We start from the raw sequence: 24075 nt of genomic DNA, 5'->3' as shown, positions 1-24075 counted from the left end.
TCTCATCATTTGATCAAAGGGCCAGTTGCATAATGCCATTATCTTCTGTGTAGCGAATTGCTGGAACGGGCAACCCAAACGCCACGTGTCCCTGTTGGTGGTGTGTGCAGGCCTACATACTGCCCTATTGAGCTACTAAACCCCGACCAATCAGTTTTCAGATTTAAGGGGTGTGATGGCCGTCAGCTAACTGCAGCCGTTACTCTATGCATTTTCCCCCGATATTTCTTTTCCACCAGTACTATGGGGTATTTGTGAATATCCATGACTGACCCGGCCAGCTGGTCTTTGGACAGGGTCACGGCAGTTTCAAGATTTAAAAAAAATCCCTTTCACTGACAGACTGAAGGAAAGCTCCTCAAAAATGGAGGGTCTTCAAGCTCCTCAGTGGCAGGAAAAGGTTTCCCGGACCCAGTGTTGTATATTTGTTTCCCAAAAGATTGAAATAGTGGAGAGAAATCAGGTTCTGAAACCACCCAGAAGACAAAGTCTCCAACTGGTTTGTGGAAGTCCAGTTTCTCCAAATTAATCAGCGGGTGAAATGTCTCTTCATGGATGGTTTTGATTCTGTTGTTGTTCACAAACAAAGCCCTCAAAGCAGCATATGAAAGAAAGTCATCTTTCATTGTTGTCTCCAGCGTGTTAAAAGAGAGATCGAGCTCAGTGATGAGTTTTGAAGCGGCTGCAGGGACTTCTCGAAGGTTTTGACTCAAACGGTCGCAGGATGTTGTTCATAGTGGTGACACTGTTGACTGGTGATTGACAAGCACTGAGATACTAACATGACAAACACAAGAAACATCATGACTTATTCTCCTGAGTGCCTGCAAAACACAAAATCAAACTCAAAGCTTTTCTCTCAGGTGCTGGTGTGGCACAATCTAATGATAAAAAAAGGTCATGCTAACAGCTTTTGGAGCACAGCTGCACAAAATAACAGCTTTTGGAGCACAAAATGCATTACAGGTAAACCCAGTACCCAAACATGTTAACAAGGATAAAGAAAAAATCTGAAACAAAAGCAGGTAGTGTGGTGATTTATGTTGTGAGGATGCTTTCACTCCCATCAAAGTCACCCAGTGTTGAGAACCCAAATGAGCCCAGAAACCTCAAGTGGCTGCAACCAACAGCGAACGCCAAGAAGTGCATGCTGAGCCAGAAACATGCAGAAAACCCAAAAGAGGCAAGACAGCACATCTTGGTCCCACTCAGGCAGTACGAACACCTGGAAAGAGGAGCCCACAGTTCAGACCCAAGGTCACTGGTAAGGACACCAGCCAGTTTTAAGTCTAGTTTCATTTTAGTTAGTGTTATGGCCTGTCTAAGGGTGGCCAGACCATAATATAGGGGTGATCCACCCCTGTCTGACCCCAAGCAGCACATCACACAACCAGTACAATTTTGATGGTGATTTATTTACAGTGATTGAATTCTAACAAAGGAAAGGAGCGAACTATAGCTTCGGGGTGGACCCCAAAACAACAAACAAGAGGGACCGTATCAAAAGGATGTACAAAACTTATTTATGAAAAGAATAAAACCAAATGACAGTGTCTTATCTCCCTAACTAACAAAAACATAAGAAAAGGGTAATCAAATAAAAAGGCAGTCCATCCCTACATGCTCCTGTATAAAGAAACAGGTAACACAAAGCCTGCCGGTTGAGGTCCATGGCGGTGTCATCTCATATGTTGTCTCCAGGTCATTAGCCAATCTGTATGGTCCGTCCCATGGATGCACCAATCACGGAAAGGCACCTGCACACTCAGATTTACATATGAGACAACATTACAACAACAGTCGTAACATTAACTAAAAATGTTTTTCATCATCTCGTTTTAACTTCTGGTTTAGCTTCAGCTAACTAAAACTAAATGGACCTTGGAGATAATCACATCTTAATAGAGTGAACCATAGACTGTATAAAAGATAGGACCATTGCAACTTTACTGCAGCACTTCACCCTTTCACATAGTCCCAGCTCTTCTCTGTCATGTTTTATGGTGCTGCAAATGTCTTCAGTTGGTGAAAGGTCTGGACTGCTGGTGTCTTGTTGTGCTTGCTATGCATCCCTGACTCTTTTCTTCTTTCTGCATCAAGTAAGGAATGTAGTGAAAGTTCCCAAGAGGTTAAAAACACCACTGAAAAAATGCCATCAGACCTGAGTTGGGACACTTGGATTATGGAGCTTCTGGACCAAGAGAGTGGATGGGAGCATGTGTTTAACAAGTAAGAGAATAATGTCCCCCAAAATGTCCCGAACTAACAAAAACATGAGAAAAGGGTAATCAAATAAAAAGGCAGTCCACCCCTACATGCTCCTGTATAAAGAAACAGGTAACACAAAGCCTGCTGGTTGAGGTCCATGGCGGTGTCATCTTATATGTTGTCTCCAGGTCAAGGAGACAACATATAAGATGGATAGACAGACAGATTTCAAAATAGCCAGCTGGAATGTTAAGGGGTTGAATAACGGGATTAAGAGGAAGAAAATGTTAACATATCTAAAGTTATCAAGAGTTGATATAGCCTTTATTCAAGAAATGCACATGTGCAAGTCAGAAGCCTTAAAACTTAAATGTTCCTGGGTAGGTAAAGTCTTTTCCAGTCCTGGAACTGATAAAAGTAGGGGAGTGTCGGTTCTGATTCATAAAGCAGTTAGCTTTGCTGAAACAAAAGTAATAACAGATAAGGAAGGTAGATTTATATTGGTTTATGGACAACTACTGGACACACCAATAATTTTATGTAATATCTATGCACCTAATGCGGACATACTCGCCTTTTTTCATAACCTGTCACAGTATCTTTTGGAATTAGAAGGTGCACAAATAGTGGTAGGAGGAGATTTTAATCAAATACTGGATCAAGACCTAGATAGATCACTTCCTAGGAGAGGCACAGAGAGTAAATCTGTAGTTGCCATAAGGCAGATGACCTCAGATTTAGGTCTGAATGATATTTGGCGGACAATGCATCCAGAAGGCAGGGAATATTCCTTTTACTCTCCGCCTCATAATGTTTACACTAGAATCGACTACTTTCTTATTTCTGAAGCCTTAGTGAATAACTCTATAGATTCAAGTATTGGTAATATAGTATTCTCGGACCATGTGCCAATTTTTCTATGTCTTGGAAATATTTTACAGATTCCTCAAAGCCGCAGATGGCATTTAAATGTGTCCTTAATTAAAGACTCTGGGTTTATTAAATTGATAAGAGATGAAATACAATTTTACAAACAGACAAATAATCGAGAGGACACTACATTGGCTACTTGGTGGGATGCTATGAAGGCATACTTAAGGGGGAGGATAATTTCTTACGCTTCCTTTAAAAAGAAGGCAGCTAACAAGAATATCATTACGTTAGAAGCCAAATTAAAGGCACTTGAGGCAGTACATTCCCATACAAAAGACAGAGTTACGTTGAATAAAATTGTTCAAGTTAAATATAAGTTGAATGTACTGTACAACAGAAAGGCAGAATACGCTTTATTTCGCATTAATCAAGCATATTGGGAAATGGGAGAAAAGCCGAGTCGTTTATTAGCATACCGTCTTAAACAGAAAGACAGTATGAACCATATCCCAGGCATACGACAATCAGATGGGGTTATTTCAACTTCTATTAGACATATAAATGATGGATTCAGGGCCTTTTACAATAATCTTTATTCTACACAAGGGAGTTTAGATGAACAGAAATTCAAAGCATTCTTTACTGATTTAAACCTGCCACAGCTTTCTACTACTGACCAGCAGATTATAGATGCTCCAATTACAGTGGAGGAGATTACCCGTGCAGTTAACAGTATGCCACTTAATAAAGCTCCAGGATTAGATGGGTTACCATTGGATTTCTATAGAGCATTTGAGGATATGTTAAGTCCCCTGTTGCTCGATGTTTATAATGAGGCGTTCAAAGTAGGCTCATTACCTCAGTCAATGCACTCTGGACTTATAACATTTATTCTTTAAACTGGGAAAGACCCTTTAGACCCAAGTGGTTACCGCCCCATATCTTTGCTGAATTCTGACCAAAAAATCTTGGCAAAGGTCTTAGCGGGTCGATTAAAAGTAGTAATGGTGAAAATAATTCATGCAGACCAATCTGGTTTTGTTCCAAACCGCTATGGTTCAGATAATATTAGGCGGTTGGTTAATTTGCAAAATTATGTATATGATTCAGTACATCCAACAGTGGCCCTATCGCTGGATGCTGCAAAAGCTTTTGATTGTGTTGAGTGGGATTATCTGTTTAAGACATTATAAAAGTTTGGTTTTGGTGACAATTTTATTAGGTGGATAAAGATATTATATTTTGGCGAGCTCAGACAAGGAGGAGACGGAGGTATCGTTTGGTCTTGCTTTCCGTGAGCTAGCCAGGGAGCACAGCCGTTTATTAACATCTGCAGAAGAACCCTGCCGCTAGCTAACTGCTCAGCACGGCAACAGAACAGCAACAACAACACACAGGGCGCCCTCTGACCCCGGAAGGACACACCGTCGCAGCCAGAGGGCGTCACCCGTCACTATGGTAACATAAACAAAACATCACAAACAGAACCCCGAACAGCCCTGACCCGCTACAATATGATTCGCCTTCAGCGCGAGTATTGACGAATGGGCTCATATCAGACCTATTCCTTTTACAGAGATCCACAAGACAGGGTTGTCCCCTTAGCCCCGGTCTTTTTGTAATTGCTATAGAGCCTTTGGCACAAAAACTGAGAAATAATGTAAATATATTTGAAATTTCGATGGGTAATAGTCAACATAAGCTTCTATTATATGCAGATGATATGTTGTTACTTATGACCCAGCCTGGGAAGTCAATTCCAGCCCTATTAGAATGTGTAGAAAGCTTTACGCTGCTTTCAGGGTATCGCGTCAACTGGGATAAATCAGAGGCAATGCCTATGTCAGGACACTGCCCCCATACTTTATTTAAACAGTGGGAGTTTCGGTGGTCCGTGAATGGTTTGAGGTATTTGGGGATACAAATGACCTCGGATTACACTAAGATGGTTCGAGCAAATATGGAGCCAATGTTGGAAAGAATAAAAATGGAATTTGGTAGATGGTCCAGAGTACGTCTCACAATATGGGGTAAAATTAGTTGTATTAAGATGATGACTGCACCCATGATCTTTTATATTTTATCTAATATTCCATTACACATTCCAGATAAGTATTTCAAAGATCTAGACTTTTTAATCCGGCAGTTTCTTTGGGGTAGCTCACCGCATCGTTTAAGTATTAAGAAACTTCAAGCGAGTGCAAAACAAGGAGGTTTTTCATTGCCTAATTTCCAATGGTATTATTGGGTGATGAACGTGAAACAACTTAGAGCTTGGTTACCTACTGCACCAGTTAAACCCATCTGGTCCCGTATAGAGACGGAAGTTAATGGCGGTATTTCTCCTTGGAGGGAGCTGTTTGATACCAGTCATAAAACTACCCATCCTATAATTGCAAAGACATTGTGGTTTAAATTACATAGGGCAGGTCGCTGGGACTTTATTAAATCACCTTCGGCAACCTTATGGAGTAATAAAAGAATTTTAATTGGAGGGACATCGGTTGACTGGTTACAGTGGCGTAAAGCAGGCATCCTTAATGTATCAGATTTATTTGACTGTGGGACTAAATGTTTTTTAAGCTTTGATAAAATTGTAGAGTTATATAAGTTGCAGCGTAATCAATTCTGGAGATATGTCCAAATACATAGTTCATTATCGAAGTGGCTGGGAACCCCCTTGAGTTGTCTTGTGGGCAACCCTATGGAAGTCCTGCTCTCAAGATCACCCTTGGGTAAAGGCATTACCTCTAAGATTTATCACTTATTGCAAGAACGGTCAGCTGACCCTCTCCTTAAAGTTAAGGGCTACTGGGCCCAGGACATGGCATTGGACATATCTTCAGTTGAATGGGATTCATGTTTTCAAAATGTTAATACTATGTATAAAGAAACAGGCAGTAGATTTATTCAACTTAAGATAATCCATAGGTGGCATCGAACACCGCAACAATTGTATAAATGGAACCTGGCCTCTACGGACGAATGTTGGAGATGTGATGGTCAAAATGCTTTGATTTTACATATCTTATGGAGCTGTTCGGCACTTCGGGATTGGTGGGAAAATATAATGGAGGTAATTTTCAGTGTTTTAAAAAGGAGATTTGGTATCTCACCAAAACTGTCCATACTTGGTATAACCACAGAACTTTCTGATGGAGATTTTTCCAGTTATACAAAAAGATGGATTATTTTGGCTCTTACTACGGCCAAACGGGTCCTGCTAAGACATTGGCGGAAAAAGAACCCCCCTCCCTATGAAGAGTGGCTAAAGACAATGGCTAAGTTGGCGTCTTACGAAAAAGTGACTTATGGTTTATTAGACAAATTGCCTCAATATGATTGTATTTGGTCCCCCTTTACAAGCTGGCTTTCTGTAACTTGAAGAACAGAGGAGTAATGACAGAGTGGTGGTGTGGGGATTGGTGTGCGAAGAAAGAATAGGATAACTTCCCTTTGTTTTGTTTTTTGTTGTTGTAGTGTTTTGTTTTGTTGTTGTTTTGTTTTTGTTTGTTTGTTTTTTAAACTATTTATTTATGTAGTTATCCTTAAGCTCTGTTATTGAAGTTTAAAATGAAATAAATAAAAATTGTTGATGATAAAAATAAAAATAAAAAGTTTAAACTTCAAAGCTCATGCATACATGCACATCCAGTGCTCAGTGTCTAATTGTGTGTTTGTGTTTTTACCTTTTTGCAGTAGCGTAGTGAAACATTTGGGCGGTGGATAAATAATGGAAAATAAAATTCAGACTACAAACGGCTTCAGGTGAGTACACGTGGTGCACAAGGACCAAAGCTCACCTTCTCAACCTGGACAAAATGAATTATTTTACACTGATACTGTAAACTTTTGTTTGTGTGTCAGGTTTCCATACATCGGAAACAGCTGCTGCATCTGTAATTCTGTCCATCCAGAGGAGAGTCAGCACTCTACATCAGATCCTTGGCTCACCTATAATGACGCACAGGTGCTGCACACAACTGGATCTGCAGCTTGTGAGGAACAGCAGCACTCAGCCTACATCCTGTTTTACAAGAGAAACGTAAGAAGACACAGCATCTCATCCTGAAGTGAGAGAATGGCACGCCAGCTGCAGCCTAATCCAATCTCTCTTCTTTTCTTTTTTCGGTGCCCAGACACCCTTCAGTTTCATCATGTCATCCCTAACAATAGCTGTAGAGTTGGATGGAGGATGAAGACAGCAGAGAGCAAAAGAAACAGGTAAGAGCAGACAGGTAGTCAGAGTTAACAAAAACTTTTAAAGCCAGTGTAGCTTCTGTTTTGAACACATTTATTGATGACAATTTTACATAAATAAGCAGTGTGTTATACTGTTATCAGATGTGGAGTCTCACTAACCACTTTAATAGTGACTTGTGTCCCAAATACTGTTTATTTGTCTTAGTTACAGATAGTGAAATAAAAATGGAAAATGATTCTTTCATAATTGTATACTCAGCTTGGTCAAGACAATAATTCGAGAACGAGGGGCAGGATTTTGAATTGATGCCATTGGTGCATCTACTAAAGTTCTGGGGTCAGTTTGAATATCAGTGACCTTGACCTCAAGTTCAAAGGTCAAGTTTTCTGAAAATCTTGTGAATGCTACAACTCTGACGAGAAGTAAGTCTCCTAGGTCTTTAAATTTGTATATAGGTGAATCTACTAGGGAGCTGAAGGGTTGCACTGCGGGCCATCTGTAGAGGTGTAGAGTCAACAACCTGTCTCTGAACGTGGACAAAACAAAAGAGATTGTTGACTTCAGGAGAGCACAGTGGGATCACTGCCCACTTAACATGAATGGATCCTCTGTGGAGGTCGTCAAGAGCACCAGATTTCTTGGTGTCCACCTGGCGGAGAACCTCTCCTGCTCCCTCAACACCAGCTCCATAACCAAGAAGGCCCAGCAGCATCTCTACTTCATGCAGAAGCTGAGGAAAGCCCATCTCCCACCATCCATTCTCACCACCTTTTACAGTGGGACTAACGAGAGCATCCTAAGTAGCTGCATCACTGTCTGGTATGGTAACTGCAGCGTATTGGATCGCAGTACCCTACAACGGATTGTGAGAGCAGCTGAGAAGATCATTGGAGCCCCTCTCCCCTCCTTATAACAACCGCTTGCTGGAGGACCCCACACACCCTTCAAACACACTCTTCACCCTGCTGCCTTCTGGAAAGAGGTCCCAGAACATCCGGGCCCTCGCTACCAAACTACGGAAAAGTTTCTTCCCACAAGCCGTCAGACCCCTGAACACTCAGTGACTGCACTGGCACACGCACACCTACACACACGTCACTACCAAGCACTTATCTGCAGTATCTCACACTCATACACATACATACAGACACCAAGTTACTTTTGCACAATACTCAGCATTTTGCACATTTCCATTGTCTTGTGTCTGTATCGTCCTGTTCTGTCTAGTTTTGCACTGTTTTGTCTTGTTTATTTTTGCAGTTTATGCACACTGCCCTTTATGTAGTCCTGGGTTTGTCCGTATATGTCATATATAGCACCAGGGTCTCGGAGGAACGCTGTCTCATTTCACTCTGTACAGTACCTCTGCACGTGGTTAAAATGACAATAAAAGCCACTTGACTTGACCTGTTTTTGTAGCAGTTGCTTGGAGACGAGTACCATACAGTTCAAATGGGCATACATTCCAAAATATGCAAATTAGCCCCATACATCATAATGATGATGTTTGCTGTTCAGGGTATGAACATTCTATGCTGAAAGTTTATAAATATACAACCTTTGACTGCTTGTTTTCAGTTGAACTTTTGCAAAGCTGAGGAGATTTTCGCTGCGATCACCTCAAGTCCAAAGATGTTTAAACTTCTTTTTCACAGAAAGGTAAGTTTGAAGAGACTCGCAGCACATTTCTCTGAATATTTTCTTATGGTAAATAAGCATTTTTGAAACTTTTACGGAAGCTTCTTGAATGATTTCTGTAAAAACTGAATTTTGAATCCAAATGAAGGATTTTGTATTTTCATACCATATACTTTGTTTTATGCCATTACTGATGTTGGTTTTCTTGTTTCTAAACAGAAATCACACAAACAAAACGTGGCAGAGAAGGAAATTCCTTCTACGTCTCATCAGAGGTAAAGAAATGCGCCACTCTTTAATGCTGCTGGAGATATTTATAGCAGTGGTTTAGTTGGAGCTCTTTTATTTCCCTTTTATTGGTGTTTTGTAGTTACATCTTTTTTACTACTTCTAGTCTTGTCTATAATTTATATTGATTCAGAGATTAGCGTTTGAAAATGTAGAGTGTAAATGTACAAAATACATGATTTTGTTCCATTACAGTTATTAATTTTTATCTGCAATCTCCAGCATGTACTCCTTGTTAAAAATTTCCACTTTGAAAAATAACATTTACACTTTTGTCCTCATCAGCATCCCGGATGCTTCTGTTGCTGAAAATGGTCAAAAGAAGAAGAGAAAATGGAGACACCTCTGCTGTTCCTCGGTTTGCTTTTACACAAAACATATGAAATGCACATTCTCTTTAAATTGCACTTGTTAATTTAAAGTGACTTTACTTTTTTAATAAACGTATGTTTGTTCGTCCTCTGCAGCAAACTGACAGCGATGCAGAGGCAGAGACCAACACTGTGAAGACACAAAAAAAGTGTCGCTGGTTTCTTTTTAAATTCTGGAAGGTATGTTTTATGGAAAGAGTCACTGTCATCAAGCATTTACTCATCACAGTTAAATGAGAAGAATTAAGAGCAATTTAGCACAGCTATGTCCTCAAATTAAGTTCAAAGATGTTTAAACGTTTGTTGTTTTTTTTTCACAGAAAGGTAAGTTCGAAGAGACTTGCAGGATGTTTCTCTAAATATTTTTTGTGGTGAATAAGCATTTTTGAAGCTTTTAATGAAGCTTCATGGATGATTTCTGTAAAAACTGAATTTTGATCAGAACCAAATGAAGGATTTTGTATTTCATAGGACAAACTTTAAAACTCAATTTAAAGCATGAATAAATTGTTTTTATTTTATTTAAAGATATTCCTATATATCTGCTTCATGAGCTGACAGCTCACTAAAGTGATAAATAATATGAAATAATACCAAATTTTCTAACTGGACACTTTTCATGGAGAGACTCCCTTGGTATGTTTGTTTTATGCCATTACTGATGTTGGTTTTCTTGTTTCTAAACAGAAATTACACAAACAAAACGTGGCAGAGAAGGAAATTCCTTCTACGTCTCATCAGAGGTAAAGAAATGCGCCACTCTTTAATGCTGCTGGAGATATTTATAGCAGTGGTTTAGTTGGAGCTCTTTTATTTCCCTTTTATTGGCATTTTTCTTCCACCTTGTGTATTTACATCTTTTTTACTACTTCTAGTCTTGTCTATTATTTATATGGTTGCAGAGATTAGCGTTTGAAAATGTAGAGTGTAAATGTATAAAATACATGATTTTGTTCATGTTGGTATTCCATTACAGTTATTCACTGTTATTAGCAATCTGTATTAGCAAAATGTACTCCTTCTTATAAATTTCCACAACATTTACACTTTTCTCCTCATCAGCATCCCGGATGCTTCTGTTGCTGCCACACCAGCTAACCCTGAAAATGGTCAAAAGAAGAAGAAGAAGAGAAAATGGAGACACTTCTTCTGCTGTTCCTCGGTTTGCTTTTACACAAAACATATGAAATGCACATTCTCTTTAAAATGCACTTGTTAATTTTACGTGACTTTACTTTTTTAATAAACTTATGTTTGTTCGTCCTCTGCAGCAAACTGACAGCGATGCAGAGGCAGAGACCAACACTGTGAAGACACAAAACAGGTGTCGCTGGTCTCTTTTTAAATCCGGGAAGGTATGTTTTATGGAAAGAGTCACTGTCATCAAGCATTTAAATGAGAGCAATTAAGAGCAATGAGGCACACAGCTATGTCCTTTATATATAGCAGGTAAGAAGCACCACGGAAAAGATCCCAGCAGACCTGATTTGGGACACTTTGATTATGGAGCTTCTGGACCAAGAGAGTGGATGGGAGCATGTGTTTAACAGGTAAGAGAAAGACGTCCTCCAAAATGTTTCAACTTCAAAGCTCATGCATACATGCACATACACTGCTCAGCATCCTGACATCTTTCCTAATTTTGTGTTTGTGTTTTTACCTTTTTGGAGCAGTGTAGCATGCGGTGGAAAAATAATAGAACGTCAAACTGAGACTATAGACTGCTTCGGGTGAGTACACGTGGTGCACAAAGACCAAAGCTCACTTTGTCAAAGTGGAGAAAATGAATTCTTTTACACTGATACTGTAAACGTTGTGCGTGTGTGTCAGGTTTCCAAACATCGGAAACACCTGCTACATGAACTCCTGCCTGCAGAGCCTCCTCAACATTGAGGAGTTCATAAGAGACATCAGGCGTCAGGAGGTTTTGTGGAGCACAGATCCAGAAGCTCAGCTCTTAAGGTGCGCTACGTCAACCTTCTACTTTCTTCAAAAACCTGAAGAACAAAGAGATCTAACAGCAGAAATGTCTGTTTACCCTTTCCTTTCTACAGAAGGCTCATTGATGTCAGGGACTGTCATGAGTCAACAGATTATGGCCTTAAAGATCACCACCTAAGAGCTTTTAAGAAGGCATTCAGCAATCAAGCTCCTGAATACACCGGCAGTGCACAGAAAGTGCGTCAGCTATTTGGACATTTCGTTTTTTGCTTTACCTTCTGATTTTGATGTACTGTTTTAAATCTCTCTGCTTTTCTTTCAGGACGCTCATGAATTCCTAACATTGTTCCTCAATGAGGTCAAAAGGCTCACACCTCACCTGGAGAGGAACGCAGCTCTCCTGGGCCAAAGTTATACCTGCCCAGTAGAAGACCATCACATTTTTAAAATGGAAAACATGAGGACATGCAAGAGGTAAGCCTGTCTTTCAGAAACGCAGAGCTGATTGCAATATTTTCATATACCTCTTTTCCACCTACCTGATCTTTACTTTAACTACGTTACTCCTGAAATGTGTAGCTGCGGTCACCAATCATCACAGCAAGAGGAATTCACCAGCTTGTCTCTTGACCTGGTTCCAGAGGGGTCTGTTATAAACATGTTAGAGACATACTTGAAGGTAAGATCACAAATTCCAATAGAGTTGTAGTGTCAGCGATCTTAACACACCTTTTTTGTTAGTGTTTGTGTGTATGTGTGTGTGCATATGTTGAGATTTCTTTCTAACATAAAGCCTGTTTTCTCTGTGCTGTTGTTCAGGAACAAGAAATAGAATTTCGCTGTGATTGTGGAGGGACGGCCTCAGAACTGAAGTCGTCTTTTGATACACTGCCAAGGTGAGTAAGGTCACATCAGAATTGATCGACTGACCAGGTTTCCAAACTGTGGCGCATCAAATATCAGAGTTTTTCGAGACAATACTTGAGCAGTCGTTTTCTCCCATCTTCTGTTTGTGTTTGAAACTCATTCTTCTTATTTTCTACCTTGTTTGTTTTATTTTTTTTCTTTTCTGCCAGAGTTCTGATCTTGCATCTGAAGAGGTTTGGCTTTACACAAACCTACAAGATTCAGAAGGTGGATGACCCCGTCAGGCTGCAGAGGGACTTGGTGGTGCCATCCAATCAGGTAAAAACAGACTGCAGAACGTCTCAGGCTACATCCACACTAGCCCTGATAGATTTGAAAACTCCGTGTCCACACTGCGACGGGACAGCTCCGTTTTCAAATGTATGCGTTTTCGAGAGCGTTTTCAAGATGCTGTGTTTTTCCTTGAGGAAAACGCCGTCTCAGTGTGGACGGGAGGTCAAAGCGGAGAGAAAACGATGTGTTTTCAAACGAAAACGCATTCGTGTGGACGTAGCCTCAGCAAATCAGCTTAATTATGGCACTGATGTGAGACTTTATGAAACTAACACTCTTTGGATTTGTTCCTTCTCAGGGTGGTGGCTGTTATAGTCTTGTCAGCATCATTAGTCATTATGGAGGCACAGAGTCAGGTAAAACAACAGACTTGTGACAAACAGAAAATGAAAACTTGCTACTTTTCAGTGAAGGACTCACACACAAAAGCTTTTGATGTTCTAAGAAGAACTAAGTCAAAATCACTGTTTGCTTGAATCAGTTGACTTCCAGAAGTTGGATTCATTTGTCTTAATGTGATTTCAGGACACTACATCTGTAGTTCTGTCCATCCTGAGGAGAGTCAGCACTCTACATCAGATCGCTGGCTCACCTATAATGACGCACAGGTGCTCCACACAACTGGATCTGCAGCTTGTGAGGAACAGCAGCACTCGGCCTACATGCTGTTTTACAAGAGAAACGTAAGAAGACACAGCATCTCATCCTGAAGTGAGAGAATTTTTAAATGTCCTGTTATCTTGTTAACCAGTTTTGTCTTCATTCTCAGTTCTGAAACAGGAAATGGAAGGAAGGAAGGAAGTTAAGGTCATCATCATGCTGAGAAGAAACAACACTCGTCCCAGCCCACCATCGCACACTGGAGGACAAGTACTGGTAAGTATTGCCCTCAGGAGGAAGGGTCCTCCCAGAGAGCCTGGTTCCTCCCAAGATTTCTTCCTCCAGGAGGGAGTTTTTTCTTGCCACCGTCGCCCCACATTCACTGGTCTCATCAGCAGGGACATTTTTAACATCCTAAGACCTGAACTCTTTCATGGCATGCATTTTTCATTTCTCTGTGCCATTTGGGTTGATTGGGACCTGATGAATGTAAAAACAAAGACATCAGATTCGGACTATCTTTTTTTTGTTTCTCAAAACAATGAGATCCACATATGAGGACGTTCATTTTAAATTTCGATTGAACAGTGGCAGTGTAATGTCCTCCCTCATAAGTGGATGTCAGGTTTTTGAAGAGCAAAATTTTGTATTTTGGTCTAGACAACCCAAAATGTTATGTCCACATATGTGGACACCAGGTCCTAGGAGGTTAAAACAAATCTACTAGTAGTGCACCACTACTAGAGATCGTCCTTTTCTGGACCAGTGTTTGGCTTGCTCTCTGGCAACAAATTAGTGCTGTCAGTGTTAACGTTATTTTAACTAATGACGTTTACGCTGACATCACTAATTTTATAGTTATTATTATTAATATTATTATTAATTTATTTGTAAAAGAAATTAAATTAAAAAAAACAAAGAAATTATTTAATTCTTTGTTATTTTGTTTTATTAAAATTAAAATAACAACAAAACAAAAATAACTAATAAAAAAATATTAAAAGTATTCAGCAGTGTTTTGTGAAATTTGTAATGAGCCTTAGTTAAGTTGATGTCACAGAAGTTTCTGAATCATTTAGATTGTTCAACAAACTGATTCACTCAGGTAAAGATGGTAAGCTGGAGCAATGGTACCCTTGGAGTTCAGTTTAAGTTTTCAGACAAACATTCACTCGATCAGTTGCAGCTCCTGCTGCTTTTAAATAAATGATTTAGCTGCAAATGTTTAGCTGCAGGTAGCAAAGTCCAAAAGTGACAACATTTCCACTGCAGTCTCTCCAGAAATGGCTTATAAAATTTTGACCAAATTAGACATTTATCCTTGGATCATTGACAACCCTGTAGGGTGAAAATCTTTAATTGTACCTTTTATAACATTTTAACAAGTTACTGTCTCCTGCTGCATGTTTCCTGTTTTGCCTGAACTTCATCAACTCAAAAAACTCACCGTGCTGTGGTGTACTAAATGACCTCATGTACAGGACACACTGAAGGCAGGTTTGCAACGTTTAATCAACAAAGTCAAGATCAGTTAACAACAGCTGAACTAAAGACTTTCTTTTTCTCATTGATAAAATGAGGTCCATGCCAATGTGCTCAAATGGGACCTCCATTAATGGTGAGGGGCATAAAGGTGCTTTTTAAATGACCAGCTGGTTCACCAGCTGACACCACTGGACGCACACCATCGGCGCACATCCAAACATGCAAAAAATGCAAGATGGTGGTGCGCACAGATACAGCGGCTCTATGCTCTCCACTTACCCAATTTCACTGTGCAAGAAACTGCACAATGACAATAAAAAGCTCTAAGTCTAAAACAGTTTCCTGGCCAGTAAAATCGGGCAATTATTCGCTCCAGAGTTTTATCTTATTCCAGGTGACCAGCCATCGACTTGTAATGAGCCAGCTAAAACAATAATTTCTCAGTGGCTCTTCTGGCACCAACAAGTGGGTGTGTTCTTCCATCGTGCAAGTGTCACGACACACTGAACATGGTCTGTCCCTACTCGTTACAACATGTGGAAATGTCAGTGCTATGTCAGGGCGCACTATTTGACTATCAGCTCTCATCATTTGATCAAAGGGCCAGTTGCATAATGCCATTATCTTCTGTGTAGCGAATTGCTGGAACGGGCAACCCAAACGCCACGTGTCCCTGTTGGTGGTGTGTGCAGGCCTACATACTGCCCTATTGAGCTACTAAACCCCGACCAATCAGTTTTCAGATTTAAGGGGTGTGATGGCCGTCAGCTAACTGCAGCCGTTACTCTATGCATTTTCCCCCGATATTTCTTTTCCACCAGTACTATGGGGTATTTGTGAATATCCATGACTGACCCGGCCAGCTGGTCTTTGGACAGGGTCACGGCAGTTTCAAGATTTAAAAAAAATCCCTTTCACTGACAGACTGAAGGAAAGCTCCTCAAAAATGGAGGGTCTTCAAGCTCCTCAGTGGCAGGAAAAGGTTTCCCGGACCCAGTGTTGTATATTTGTTTCCCAAAAGATTGAAATAGTGGAGAGAAATCAGGTTCTGCAACCACCCAGAAGACAAAGTCTCCAACTGGTTTGTGGAAGTCCAGTTTCTCCAAATTAATCAGCGGGTGAAATGTCTCTTCATGGATGGTTTTGATTCTGTTGTTGTTCACAAACAAAGCCCTCAAAGCAGCATATGAAAGAAAGTCATCTTTCATTGTTGTCTCCAGCGTGTTAAAAGAGAGATCGAGCTCAGTGATGACTTTTGAAGCGGCTGCAGGGACTTCTCGAAGGTTTTGACTCAAACGGTCGCAGGATGTTGTTCATAGTGGTGACACTGTTGACTGGTGATTGACAAGCACTGAGATACTAACATGACAAACACAAGAAACATCATGACTTATTCTCCTGAGTGCCTGCAAAACACAAAATCAAACTCAAAGCTTTTCTCTCAGGTGCTGGTGTGGCACAATCTAATGATAAGAAAGGTCATGCTAACAGCTTTTGGAGCACAGCTGCACAAAATAACAGCTTTTGGAGCACAAAATGCATTACAGGTAAACCCAGTACCCAAACATGTTAACAAGGATAAAGAAAAAATCTGAAACAAAAGCAGGTAGTGTGGTGATTTATGTTGTGAGGATGCTTTCACTCCCATCAAAGTCACCCAGTGTTGAGAACCCAAATGAGCCCAGAAACCTCAAGTGGCTGCAACCAACAGCGAACGCCAAGAAGTGCATGCTGAGCCAGAAACATGCAGAAAACCCAAAAGAGGCAAGACAGCACATCTTGGTCCCACTCAGGCAGTACGAACACCTGGAAAGAGGAGCCCACAGTTCAGACCCAAGGTCACTGGTAAGGACACCAGCCAGTTTTAAGTCTAGTTTCATTTTAGTTAGTGTTATGGCCTGTCTAAGGGTGGCCAGACCATAATATAGGGGTGATCCACCCCTGTCTGACCCCAAGCAGCACATCACACAACCAGTACAATTTTGATGGTGATTTATTTACAGTGATTGAATTCTAACAAAGGAAAGGAGCGAACTATAGCTTCGGGGTGGACCCCAAAACAACAAACAAGAGGGACCGTATCAAAAGGATGTACAAAACTTATTTATGAAAAGAATAAAACCAAATGACAGTGTCTTATCTCCCTAACTAACAAAAACATAAGAAAAGGGTAATCAAATAAAAAGGCAGTCCACCCCTACATGCTCCTGTATAAAGAAACAGGTAACACAAAGCCTGCCGGTTGAGGTCCATGGCGGTGTCATCTCATATGTTGTCTCCAGGTCATTAGCCAATCTGTATGGTCCGTCCCATGGATGCACCAATCACGGAAAGGCACCTGCACACTCAGATTTACATATGAGACAACATTACAACAACAGTCGTAACATTAACTAAAAATGTTTTTCATCATCTCGTTTTAACTTCTGGTTTAGCTTCAGCTAACTAAAACTAAATGGACCTTGGAGATAATCACATCTTAATAGAGTGAACCATAGACTGTATAAAAGATAGGACCATTGCAACTTTACTGCAGCACTTCACCCTTTCACATAGTCCCAGCTCTTCTCTGTCATGTTTTATGGTGCTGCAAATGTCTTCAGTTGGTGAAAGGTCTGGACTGCTGGTGTCTTGTTGTGCTTGCTATGCATCCCTGACTCTTTTCTTCTTTCTGCATCAAGTAAGGAATGTAGTGAAAGTTCCCAAGAGGTTAAAAACACCACTGAAAAAATGCCATCAGACCTGAGTTGGGACACTTGGATTATGGAGCTTCTGGACCAAGAGAGTGGATGGGAGCATGTGTTTAACAAGTAAGAGAATAATGTCCCCCAAAATGTCCCGAACTAACAAAAACATGAGAAAAGGGTAATCAAATAAAAAGGCAGTCCACCCCTACATGCTCCTGTATAAAGAAACAGGTAACACAAAGCCTGCTGGTTGAGGTCCATGGCGGTGTCATCTTATATGTTGTCTCCAGGTCAAGGAGACAACATATAAGATGGATAGACAGACAGATTTCAAAATAGCCAGCTGGAATGTTAAGGGGTTGAATAACGGGATTAAGAGGAAGAAAATGTTAACATATCTAAAGTTATCAAGAGTTGATATAGCCTTTATTCAAGAAATGCACATGTGCAAGTCAGAAGCCTTAAAACTTAAATGTTCCTGGGTAGGTAAAGTCTTTTCCAGTCCTGGAACTGATAAAAGTAGGGGAGTGTCGGTTCTGATTCATAAAGCAGTTAGCTTTGCTGAAACAAAAGTAATAACAGATAAGGAAGGTAGATTTATATTGGTTTATGGACAACTACTGGACACACCAATAATTTTATGTAATATCTATGCACCTAATGCGGACATACTCGCCTTTTTTCATAACCTGTCACAGTATCTTTTGGAATTAGAAGGTGCACAAATAGTGGTAGGAGGAGATTTTAATCAAATACTGGATCAAGACCTAGATAGATCACTTCCTAGGAGAGGCACAGAGAGTAAATCTGTAGTTGCCATAAGGCAGATGACCTCAGATTTAGGTCTGAATGATATTTGGCGGACAATGCATCCAGAAGGCAGGGAATATTCCTTTTACTCTCCGCCTCATAATGTTTATACTAGAATCGACTACTTTCTTATTTCTGAAGCCTTAGTGAATAACTCTATAGATTCAAGTATTGGTAATATAGTATTCTCGGACCATGTGCCAATTTTTCTATGTCTTGGAAATATTTTACAGATTCCTCAAAGCCGCAGATGGCATTTAAATGTGTCCTTAATTAAAGACTCTGGGTTTATTAAATTGATAAGAGATGAAATACAATTTTACAAACAGACAAATAATCGAGAGGACACTACATTGGCTACTTGGTGGGATGCTATGAAGGCATACTTAAGGGGGAGGATAATTTCTTACGCTTCCTTTAAAAAGAAGGCAGCTAACAAGAATATCATTACGTTAGAAGCCAAATTAAAGGCACTTGAGGCAGTACATTCCCATACAAAAGACAGAGTTACGTTGAATAAAATTGTTCAAGTTAAATATAAGTTGAATGTACTGTACAACAGAAAGGCAGAATACGCTTTATTTCGCATTAATCAAGCATATTGGGAAATGGGAGAAAAGCCGAGTCGTTTATTAGCATACCGTCTTAAACAGAAAGACAGTATGAACCATATCCCAGGCATACGACAATCAGATGGGGTTATTTCAACTTCTATTAGACATATAAATGATGGATTCAGGGCCTTTTACAATAATCTTTATTCTACACAAGGGAGTTTAGATGAACAGAAATTCAAAGCATTCTTTACTGATTTAAACCTGCCACAGCTTTCTACTACTGACCAGCAGATTATAGATGCTCCAATTACAGTGGAGGAGATTACCCGTGCAGTTAACAGTATGCCACTTAATAAAGCTCCAGGATTAGATGGGTTACCATTGGATTTCTATAGAGCATTTGAGGATATGTTAAGTCCCCTGTTGCTCGATGTTTATAATGAGGCGTTCAAAGTAGGCTCATTACCTCAGTCAATGCACTCTGGACTTATAACATTTATTCTTTAAACTGGGAAAGACCCTTTAGACCCAAGTGGTTACCGCCCCATATCTTTGCTGAATTCTGACCAAAAAATCTTGGCAAAGGTCTTAGCGGGTCGATTAAAAGTAGTAATGGTGAAAATAATTCATGCAGACCAATCTGGTTTTGTTCCAAACCGCTATGGTTCAGATAATATTAGGCGGTTGGTTAATTTGCAAAATTATGTATATGATTCAGTACATCCAACAGTGGCCCTATCGCTGGATGCTGCAAAAGCTTTTGATTGTGTTGAGTGGGATTATCTGTTTAAGACATTATAAAAGTTTGGTTTTGGTGACAATTTTATTAGGTGGATAAAGATATTATATTTTGGCGAGCTCAGACAAGGAGGAGACGGAGGTATCGTTTGGTCTTGCTTTCCGTGAGCTAGCCAGGGAGCACAGCCGTTTATTAACATCTGCAGAAGAACACTGCCGCTAGCTAACTGCTCAGCACGGCAACAGAACAGCAACAACAACACACAGGGCGCCCTCTGACCCCGGAAGGACACACCGTCGCAGCCAGAGGGCGTCACCCGTCACTATGGTAACATAAACAAAACATCACAAACAGAACCCCGAACAGCCCTGACCCGCTACAATATGATTCGCCTTCAGCGCGAGTATTGACGAATGGGCTCATATCAGACCTATTCCTTTTACAGAGATCCACAAGACAGGGTTGTCCCCTTAGCCCCGGTCTTTTTGTAATTGCTATAGAGCCTTTGGCACAAAAACTGAGAAATAATGTAAATATATTTGAAATTTCGATGGGTAATAGTCAACATAAGCTTCTATTATATGCAGATGATATGTTGTTACTTATGACCCAGCCTGGGAAGTCAATTCCAGCCCTATTAGAATGTGTAGAAAGCTTTACGCTGCTTTCAGGGTATCGCGTCAACTGGGATAAATCAGAGGCAATGCCTATGTCAGGACACTGCCCCCATACTTTATTTAAACAGTGGGAGTTTCGGTGGTCCGTGAATGGTTTGAGGTATTTGGGGATACAAATTACCCCGGATTACACTAAGATGGTTCGAGCAAATATGGAGCCAATGTTGGAAAGAATAAAAATGGAATTTGGTAGATGGTCCAGAGTACGTCTCACAATATGGGGTAAAATTAGTTGTATTAAGATGATGACTGCACCCATGATCTTTTATATTTTATCTAATATTCCATTACACATTCCAGATAAGTATTTCAAAGATCTAGACTTTTTAATCCGGCAGTTTCTTTGGGGTAGCTCACCGCAGCGTTTAAGTATTAAGAAACTTCAAGCGAGTGCAAAACAAGGAGGTTTTTCATTGCCTAATTTCCAATGGTATTATTGGGTGATGAACGTGAAACAACTTAGAGCTTGGTTACCTACTGCACCAGTTAAACCCATCTGGTCCCGTATAGAGACGGAAGTTAATGGCGGTATTTCTCCTTGGAGGGAGCTGTTTGATACCAGTCATAAAACTACCCATCCTATAATTGCAAAGACATTGTGGTTTAAATTACATAGGGCAGGTCGCTGGGACTTTATTAAATCACCTTCGGCAACCTTATGGAGTAATAAAAGAATTTTAATTGGAGGGACATCGGTTGACTGGTTACAGTGGCGTAAAGCAGGCATCCTTAATGTATCAGATTTATTTGACTGTGGGACTAAATGTTTTTTAAGCTTTGATAAAATTGTAGAGTTATATAAGTTGCAGCGTAATCAATTCTGGAGATATGTCCAAATACATAGTTCATTATCGAAGTGGCTGGGAACCCCCTTGAGTTGTCTTGTGGGCAACCCTATGGAAGTCCTGCTCTCAAGATCACCCTTGGGTAAAGGCATTACCTCTAAGATTTATCACTTATTGCAAGAACGGTCAGCTGACCCTCTCCTTAAAGTTAAGGGCTACTGGGCCCAGGACATGGCATTGGACATATCTTCAGTTGAATGGGATTCATGTTTTCAAAATGTTAATACTATGTATAAAGAAACAGGCAGTAGATTTATTCAACTTAAGATAATCCATAGGTGGCATCGAACACCGCAACAATTGTATAAATGGAACCTGGCCTCTACGGACGAATGTTGGAGATGTGATGGTCAAAATGCTTTGATTTTACATATCTTATGGAGCTGTTCGGCACTTCGGGATTGGTGGGAAAATATAATGGAGGTAATTTTCAGTGTTTTAAAAAGGAGATTTGGTATCTCACCAAAACTGTCCATACTTGGTATAACCACAGAACTTTCTGATGGAGATTTTTCCAGTTATACAAAAAGATGGATTATTTTGGCTCTTACTACGGCCAAACGGGTCCTGCTAAGACATTGGCGGAAAAAGAACCCCCCTCCCTATGAAGAGTGGCTAAAGACAATGGCTAAGTTGGCGTCTTACGAAAAAGTGACTTATGGTTTATTAGACAAATTGCCTCAATATGATTGTATTTGGTCCCCCTTTACAAGCTGGCTTTCTGTAACTTGAAGAACAGAGGAGTAATGACAGAGTGGTGGTGTGGGGATTGGTGTGCGAAGAAAGAATAGGATAACTTCCCTTTGTTTTGTTTTTTGTTGTTGTAGTGTTTTGTTTTGTTGTTGTTTTGTTTTTGTTTGTTTGTTTTTTAAACTATTTATTTATGTAGTTATCCTTAAGCTCTGTTATTGAAGTTTAAAATGAAATAAATAAAAATTGTTGATGATAAAAATAAAAATAAAAAGTTTAAACTTCAAAGCTCATGCATACATGCACATCCAGTGCTCAGTGTCTAATTGTGTGTTTGTGTTTTTACCTTTTTGCAGTAGCGTAGTGAAACATTTGGGCGGTGGATAAATAATGGAAAATAAAATTCAGACTACAGACGGCTTCAGGTGAGTACACGTGGTGCACAAGGACCAAAGCTCACCTTCTCAACCTGGACAAAATGAATTATTTTACACTGATACTGTAAACTTTTGTTTGTGTGTCAGGTTTCCATACATCGGAAACAGCTGCTGCATCTGTAATTCTGTCCATCCAGAGGAGAGTCAGCACTCTACATCAGATCCTTGGCTCACCTATAATGACGCACAGGTGCTGCACACAACTGGATCTGCAGCTTGTGAGGAACAGCAGCACTCAGCCTACATCCTGTTTTACAAGAGAAACGTAAGAAGACACAGCATCTCATCCTGAAGTGAGAGAATGGCACGCCAGCTGCAGCCTAATCCAATCTCTCTTCTTTTCTTTTTTCGGTGCCCAGACACCCTTCAGTTTCATCATGTCATCCCTAACAATAGCTGTAGAGTTGGATGGAGGATGAAGACAGCAGAGAGCAAAAGAAACAGGTAAGAGCAGACAGGTAGTCAGAGTTAACAAAAACTTTTAAAGCCAGTGTAGCTTCTGTTTTGAACACATTTATTGATGACAATTTTACATAAATAAGCAGTGTGTTATACTGTTATCAGATGTGGAGTCTCACTAACCACTTTAATAGTGACTTGTGTCCCAAATACTGTTTATTTGTCTTAGTTACAGATAGTGAAATAAAAATGGAAAATGATTCTTTCATAATTGTATACTCAGCTTGGTCAAGACAATAATTCGAGAACGAGGGGCAGGATTTTGAATTGATGCCATTGGTGCATCTACTAAAGTTCTGGGGTCAGTTTGAATATCAGTGACCTTGACCTCAAGTTCAAAGGTCAAGTTTTCTGAAAATCTTGTGAATGCTACAACTCTGACGAGAAGTAAGTCTCCTAGGTCTTTAAATTTGTATATAGGTGAATCTACTAGGGAGCTGAAGGGTTGCACTGCGGGCCATCTGTAGAGGTGTAGAGTCAACAACCTGTCTCTGAACGTGGACAAAACAAAAGAGATTGTTGACTTCAGGAGAGCACAGTGGGATCACTGCCCACTTAACATGAATGGATCCTCTGTGGAGGTCGTCAAGAGCACCAGATTTCTTGGTGTCCACCTGGCGGAGAACCTCTCCTGCTCCCTCAACACCAGCTCCATAACCAAGAAGGCCCAGCAGCATCTCTACTTCATGCAGAAGCTGAGGAAAGCCCATCTCCCACCATCCATTCTCACCACCTTTTACAGTGGGACTAACGAGAGCATCCTAAGTAGCTGCATCACTGTCTGGTATGGTAACTGCAGCGTATTGGATCGCAGTACCCTACAACGGATTGTGAGAGCAGCTGAGAAGATCATTGGAGCCCCTCTCCCCTCCTTATAACAACCGCTTGCTGGAGGACCCCACACACCCTTCAAACACACTCTTCACCCTGCTGCCTTCTGGAAAGAGGTCCCAGAACATCCGGGCCCTCGCTACCAAACTACGGAAAAGTTTCTTCCCACAAGCCGTCAGACCCCTGAACACTCAGTGACTGCACTGGCACACGCACACCTACACACACGTCACTACCAAGCACTTATCTGCAGTATCTCACACTCATACACATACATACAGACACCAAGTTACTTTTGCACAATACTCAGCATTTTGCACATTTCCATTGTCTTGTGTCTGTATCATCCTGTTCTGTCTAGTTTTGCACTGTTTTGTCTTGTTTATTTTTGCAGCTTATGCACACTGCACTTTATGTAGTCCTGGGTTTGTCCGTATATGTCATATATAGCACCAGGGTCTCGGAGGAACGCTGTCTCATTTCACAAGACACAAAAAAAGTGTCGCTGGTTTCTTTTTAAATTCTGGAAGGTATG

At 40.5% G+C, this 24075-nt stretch overlaps 1 protein-coding gene and 2 long non-coding RNA genes across 3 annotated transcripts; all 3 read left to right on the top strand.

Moving 5' to 3' along the window:
• Positions 1-6937: 6937 nt before the first annotated feature.
• On the top strand, positions 6938-10475 carry LOC146385400 (uncharacterized). Its single transcript, XR_014800505.1, has 4 exons — positions 6938-7126; positions 7221-7305; positions 8864-9198; positions 9497-10475. It is a non-coding gene; the product is annotated as an uncharacterized LOC146385400 (long non-coding RNA).
• A 1568-nt stretch (positions 10476-12043) lies between these two features.
• Positions 12044-13146, top strand: LOC146385399 (ubiquitin carboxyl-terminal hydrolase 37-like). The gene is made up of 4 exons (XM_084931087.1): positions 12044-12202; positions 12343-12419; positions 12600-12708; positions 13022-13146. The coding sequence occupies exons 1-4, from the start codon at positions 12095-12097 to the stop codon at positions 13097-13099; spliced, it is 372 nt and encodes a 123-aa protein (XP_084787213.1). The 5' UTR covers positions 12044-12094; the 3' UTR covers positions 13100-13146.
• Positions 13147-22071: 8925 nt separating this feature from the next.
• LOC146385398 (uncharacterized) lies at positions 22072-24004 on the top strand. Its single transcript, XR_014800504.1, has 3 exons — positions 22072-22238; positions 22338-22515; positions 22610-24004. It is a non-coding gene; the product is annotated as an uncharacterized LOC146385398 (long non-coding RNA).
• The last annotated feature ends 71 nt before the right edge of the window (positions 24005-24075 follow it).

This window comes from Perissodus microlepis, chromosome 6, assembly GCF_051167445.1.
Source record: "Perissodus microlepis isolate ML-2025 ecotype Zambia chromosome 6, ASM5116744v1, whole genome shotgun sequence".
NCBI classification, from domain to species: domain Eukaryota; kingdom Metazoa; phylum Chordata; class Actinopteri; order Cichliformes; family Cichlidae; genus Perissodus; species Perissodus microlepis.
This window is presented reverse-complemented; position numbering and strand designations above follow the sequence as displayed.